At 39.3% G+C, this 6703-nt stretch overlaps 1 protein-coding gene across 1 annotated transcript in view; it reads right to left on the bottom strand.

Annotated features, from left to right (window-relative positions):
* Positions 1 to 6703, bottom strand: part of LOC119412881 (zinc finger protein OZF-like) — a 10213-nt gene that overhangs the window by 1017 nt on the left and 2493 nt on the right. The window contains exon 2 of the mRNA XM_037679917.1: positions 108 to 1414. Within this exon, the coding sequence (XP_037535845.1) occupies positions 108 to 1414 (1307 nt within the window). The remainder of the gene's footprint in view (positions 1 to 107; positions 1415 to 6703) is intronic.

A 6703-nucleotide genomic window follows, 5' to 3' on the forward strand; every position in this document is an offset into this window, starting at 1 on the left:
AATGGCTTTTCTCCAGTGTGGACTCTCATGTGTTTCTTTAAACCTGTTTTCAAGCTAAATTTGTGTCCACAGTCCTCGCATACAAAAGGTTTCTGGCCAGTGTGGACTGTCATGTGTAAGTTTAAATGAGATATCTGGATGAATCTTTGTCCACAGTCCTCACATTGAAATGACTTCTCTTCTATGTGGATTTTCTTGTGTCGGATTAAATTTGCCTTCCAGTTAAATTTGTGTCCACAGTCCTTACATACAAATGGTTTCAATCCAGTGTGGACTCTCATGTGTGTGTTTAAATGAGTCTTCCGGGTATATCTTTTCCCACAGTCCTCACAAACAAAATATTTCTGTCCCGTGTGGACACTGATGTGTAAGCTTAAATCTGTTTTCTGGCTAAATCTTTGTCCACAGTCCTCACATTCAAGTGGCTTCTCTCCTGTATGGACTTTCTTGTGTCTGATTAAATTTGTCTTCCAGTTAAATTTGTGTCCACAGTCCTCACACACAAATGGTTTCTGTCCGGTGTGGACTCTCATGTGTATGTTTAAATTAGTCTTCCGGGTAAATCTTTGTCCACAGTCCTCACAAACAAAAGGTTTCTGTCCTGTGTGGACTTTGATGAGTTCATTTAAATCCGTCTTCTGACTAAATCTTTGTCCACAGTCCTCGTATACAAAAGGTTCCTCCATTGTATGGATTCTCATGTGCAAGTTTAAATTTGTATTGCTGATAAAACATTTACCACATTCGTCACAACTAAATGATTTTGGTCCTGTCTGCAAGTGTTCCAGCTGAGAGTCAGGATTGTTCCCATCCTCATCCTCGTCATCATTCTCACTGACTTCAGTCTCTGAAGAGCTGGTAGCATTTCCATGAAGATTTTGATCTGGGCTCCTGCTGGTTTCTGCTCCTCCACAGTCCTCTCCATCAGCTTCTACTTTCATCTGGTCTGCAGAGCTGCTGGTTGGAACATCTCCATCTTCCATTTGGTGCTGATGAAGCTGTGAGAACAGAGGCTTTTCTTCATCATCCTCACTCTTCAGAGGAACTGTGGTGAATGAAAACCTGCTGGCATCAGTCCTCTCTTTCACTTTGAGCTGCTCTCCCTCTAAACTGGTCCAGAGTTCTTCCTCTTCCTCCTTGATGTGGAGGGGCTCTGGATCCTGCTGAAGAAGCTGTGAGAACAGAGGCTTCTCTTCATCATCCTCACTCTTCAGAGGAACTGCGGTAAATGAAAATCTGCTGGCACCAGTCTCCTCCTTTACAATGAGCTGCTCTCCCTCCAGTCTGGTCCACAGTTCCTCCTCTTCCTCCTTTATGTGGAGGAGCTCTGGATCCTGCTGGTCCACATCAGGCCTCTGTTCCTCAGGAGCATCTCCTTTGATCAGCAGAGTCTGCTGAACATCTGCAGGGAACACTGAAACACAGACAATATGGACAGTTATAACTTTATATTCACTCATACATTACTTGTGTTGTTGCTTTATGTTCTGTGGATCAAAACTGTTCCAAGTTAATGTGAACATTTTACTATCATCTTCATATTAATATTACAGCACAACGACTGCTTCGCTGAAGGTTCTTAATGACGTTGTTGAAGCACTGGATGCTAAGGATTATTGTGCTGCACTTTTCTTAGACCTGTCTAAAGCTTTTGACACTGTGGATCATATCATCTTGTGTCATAAGCTCTCAGAAATTGGTTTCTCAGATCACACCATTGGTTGGTTCTCTAACTATCTCTCAGACCAGAGGCAATGTGTTCAACATAATGGTACTTCCTCCAGTTATTTAACAAGTCAACAATGGCATACCACAAGTCTCAGTCTTAGGACCCACCCTCTTTACAATCTAAATAGGTAATGTAGGTCAGAGCATCCATGACACATCCTTACATTTCTATGCTGATGACACAGTTATTTATTGTCAAACTAAAACAGTTGATAAGGCTTTCCAGCTTTTGCAATCCGCATTTGACATCATCCAGTCAGATTTGATCCGCCTCAAACTTGTCTTAAATGTCGATAAAACCAAAGGGATGGTTTTTTTTTTAAAACAGGAAGTCGGTCCCAGCAGTTCGTCCTCCGATTTTATCCTGAAATGGTGTCCCCATTGAGTTTGTTGATTCCTATAAATGTTGAATCCTATAAATATTTGGTTATCTTGGTTGACTCGCATCTCTCTTTTAAGCTCCATGTGGAAAACCTAGTAAAGAAACTGAAAGTTAAACTGGGTTTCTTTTTCAGAAGCAGATCCTGTCCAACTTTGAATGCTAGGAAACGCCTTGTATCTGTGACTTTCCTTCCCTCCATTGATTACGGTGACATTATTTACATGAACGCTCCTACAAGAACCCTGCAGATGTTGGATGCTGTCTATCATGGTGCACTAAGATTCATAACTGGCTGTGATTATCGTACCCACCACTGCACCCTGTATTCACTGGTTAACTGGACATCACTAACTTCACGCAGACTCTCCCACTGGTACATTTTCATCTTTAAAACACTTCTGGGTCTGCTGCCTTCATACATCTCCTCCTACACGTCTCTGCGTGAATGCAGCTACAGCGTGCGCTCTCAGGACATTATTACCTGCAGTGTTCCCTCAGTGCAGACTGAACTAGTCAAAAGGGCCTTCTCTTACTCCGCTCCTGTTTCCTGGAATATCTTACAAAAAGACCTGAAGTTCTTGACCTTGACCTCTCTAAGTGGCTTTAAGAATCTGTTGGACTCCTGGCAGGGACCAAGGCTGACATGTTCCTGTTTTTAGTTTTATACATTCGCCTTAGAATCTAGCTGTTTTTTGTTACTTTTCTTTTTTTAGTCATCCTATTTGTTAAAAAAAAATAAAAAATAAAAATCTGTATGACTTTTTATAACTGTTTATTGTTGTCGCTGTTGTCCATTGTTGTCAGCATTCTTTGTTGAAATCAGGTCTCTCTTGTAAATGAGTCCTCGAGGCTCAATGTGCTTGTTGGCTTCAAACTATGGAATGGATTTCCTGAACGGCGGCGTGTCTCATGAGCCCAGAGTAATAAGACCCGCCTCACATTCAGGAAATCCAGTTCATAGTTTGCAGCCAGCTACAACATGACGAATGAGTTAGCAGCACTGTGGCTAACAGCTAACAAACTTTTCATCTAAACATGTCCGCTGTGTGGAAGTATTTTACACTAGAAACACACAAAACAAGACAGCAACGTGCAATGTCCGCAGAGCCATAGCGCCACATTAAACCACGGTAAAGTTAGTTTTACGTTGGACATTCGAGCTCCGTGGCTTCAGCAGGGCACTGCTCTTTGGTCAATCCAAAACAAGCGACTCGACCCCGGCCAACTGCGTCCAATCTGCCCCGCTCAGTCTGCCCGTCTCTGAGGAGGCACAGACTGAGCACGGCTATCGAAATCAGGCTGCCTGCTTCGGATTGAACAAGAAGAAGACACCGCTGAAACCATGGAGCTCTAAGGTTTACAGAGAAGTTGCTAAACTTCATAATTAATGACCAACCACTATCAGTTGTAGAAAACGAAGGATTTCACAGTTTGATGCAGCCAAGATATAGTTTACCCTCCAGGAGATATTTATCAGTACAACAGTAGACAATCATAAAAAAAACATTATTTGAAAATTATATATATTAAAAACAAAAACAGCTACATTATAAAGTTATGTAAAATACTAAAAACAGGAACATGTCTGTTGGTTTATGCCATGAACTTAGCAGATGTTTGAAGCCATTTAACATTTTATTTTATTTAATTCATTTATTCATTCATTTAAATGAAACAATAAAAAAATATCAAAAAGAAAACATCGAATGAAAAGAGTGCAGAAAGAAGAAAAAATTCTTAGATCTGCCCCTTATTAAAAAAATAATAATAACTTTAAACAATCACTTCAATTAATCCCTTTAATATCCACTTTAAAGCTAGAAATAAAAATAAACATGTTTTGTGTTAGCAGAATTTAATTCTAACTTTAAAACTTATCCAACATTAATAAAACATACCTCAAGTTGACTTTTTGGACATGCATGCATATATTTGTACAACTTGTACTTGAGAGGAGATTATTACAGCCTCATATAAAATCAATGATGATGATGATATTGGAACTGGATCGGTATTGGTATCGGCTAGAGATGGGTACTTTTTTTTTTTTTTTAATCGGTGTCGGTACCTTCACTTCGGTGTCGGTTCCTGGGTGGTTCTTTTTTTCGGTACCAATTTTGTAATTACTATTAATTCTAACAAGAATAAAATTACGTTACACATTACAGTACAAATTGTGAGTTTTATTTTTTTAACTTTGGTATTTTTCCATTCCAAGCAGTTTTCTTACATAAAAACAAACAAATAATTTCCAGGTCAAAAGACCAGTTACAAACCAGTGACACGTCAGTGTCTAATGCTCACTGCTACACACCGAGGACCTTTTCACTGAACAGTTTTTCTTCAGAAACATCAACATGTCTGGTTTCTCTGGACACAAACAAGATGCTCCTGGCTGATGGTGTCTCCAGCAGTAGAACATGTTCACTCTGAGGCTGTAGATGATGATTGTTGTACACACAGATACCTGGTTGTCAGTTTGACATATTGTCCCTCACATTCCACCAGCAGGTCACTGGATTCACTGAGGTAGGGATGATGCAGACTTCTGCACCTCTGTGTCTCTGCCTGAATCTTCTCTGTGGTTCTCTGGGGTTTAGGGCTCTGATCATCTCCCTAATTGACATGAGAACAAAACATCACCAATAACATGGTTGTGTTATTATTGATCAAAAACATTATCTAGGCCGAGAGAAAAAAGTTTAACTGGTCAACAAAATCCTTTAAAGTTTAATTTACCTCCAACATGCAGCTCCACTGTAAAAAAAAGCAGCAAATTTTTAACAACAAAGTCTGATTGTCCTGTGGCCCCCACCTCGCTTTTCTTTTGTTCTCCTCACATCAGGGTCAGAGGCTCCTGTGAGGAGAACATGAACATAAACAGTGAACATTAGTGAACTGTTTAAGCAGCTGATCCAATGGATGAGCACATTTTTAAAAGCTAAGATTTATGTTACTGTCAATCTTTAGTTAGCTTCTGAGTTTAGCTAGCTACGTAGATAAAATAAATTTACACACTAATATCTTAAAGTTAGCGTTACATGGATCATAGTTTATTTCACCGCGATGTACGTGTTAAGCTGCAGTTACGCTAACAAACGTAACTCACCTGCTGAAACTCACAGAGACGTCCTCGGAGTTCTTTGATGAAGAGTCCGGTCGTGGAGATAAAGAATCAGGACGTTCAGGCTCTCACAGGCTGACTTTAATGCTGAGAGGAGGAGGGGGAGGAGGAGGAGGGTGGAGGCTAATGAACTCTTCTCTCCTCACAGAAAAACACGGAGCAACTTTCTGCAGCGCGTGTTGTCGAAGCCGTTCGACAACACGCGCTGCACACGTGAACCCGTCTGTGGGCGTCACCAGCACCATAGACATAATTATACATAGATTAGGTACGGCAGCTCTATACAGCTCTGGGTGTAATCTGGGTGTAGTCTGTTTGTCATATGTCTGGTGTTTTACCAGCCTGCGTGCTGAAACCACGTGACACGTTACAGTCAATACCGAAACTTGACACCGAAAGAAGAGTGACGTTTCAATACATACACCGACCGGTGCAGTTCGGTCGGTGCCATAAAAGAACCTCGGTTCGGTACTCAGCCCTAGTATCGGCCGATATTCAGTTTTAAGTATCGGGATCGGATCGGAAGTAAAAAAAAAAAAAAAAAGTGGATCGTGCATCCCTAATAGATATACCTCAAAAAGGATTTGAATAGGTCATTAAGTGTGTTCCTCATAGTTTACATTCCTTAGCACAAACTATAAAGTTATGTATGTACATTCATGACTCAGTTTCAATTGAAGGAACTAATATAATGCATAAGAAATTTACAAACAGGTTTATCAGAGCTCATTTAGAAACATCATCTACTTGCACATGCAAACATAGATGGACTTATTTAAGCAAAAAACTGCAGTGCAATCTTCTTATTGCCTCATAAATAAATACTTGTTAAAAGTATCAAAAAAAATTATTTAAAATTTTACATAGATAAGAAAATTGTGGTGTTTGCATAGATAAAAAGTTACATATTATTTTATTTGACTTATTTACGTATAAATTTATTTAACTATTTTTTTAACCTTATTTAGTTTATACTAGATTGTAAAACCTTTACACCAATATTGCCAATGACAGTGGTTATTATTTATATATTATTCCTTTATTTATTCGTTAATTTTTTCTTTAATATAATTTGATCTTATGATTGTGTTGAAGATATTTATATGCAATGTTATTTGTTCGAAATAAAGTACTTTTTAAAAAGGGAAATAAAAAGTAACTGCTGGTTTCAACTGCGGCCTACGGAGCAGATACAGGCCCTGAATTTAGACACAGCCTGAATAAGTTGCTCTGCTTCGTGTAAAACTGTTTGTTGTCCTTAACAGTAGTTGGGACAGGACGTGTCCAAACTAAAATCAAAAACAGCCTCCCGCCTCTTAATCTCCTAATTTACTTTCTGGAAACTGTCCATCTGAACTCTTTCATCGTTAGCATGCTAAGCTAAAAACAGACAACAGATTTAGTTAAGAAGTTAAATCCATGAACTACCTAGAAACCACAGCTAGCTAACATCGTCTGATGCTGAATGA

This window comes from Nematolebias whitei, chromosome 7, assembly GCF_014905685.2.
Source record: "Nematolebias whitei isolate Nwh7 chromosome 7, NemWhi1, whole genome shotgun sequence".
Classification (NCBI taxonomy): domain Eukaryota; kingdom Metazoa; phylum Chordata; class Actinopteri; order Cyprinodontiformes; family Rivulidae; genus Nematolebias; species Nematolebias whitei.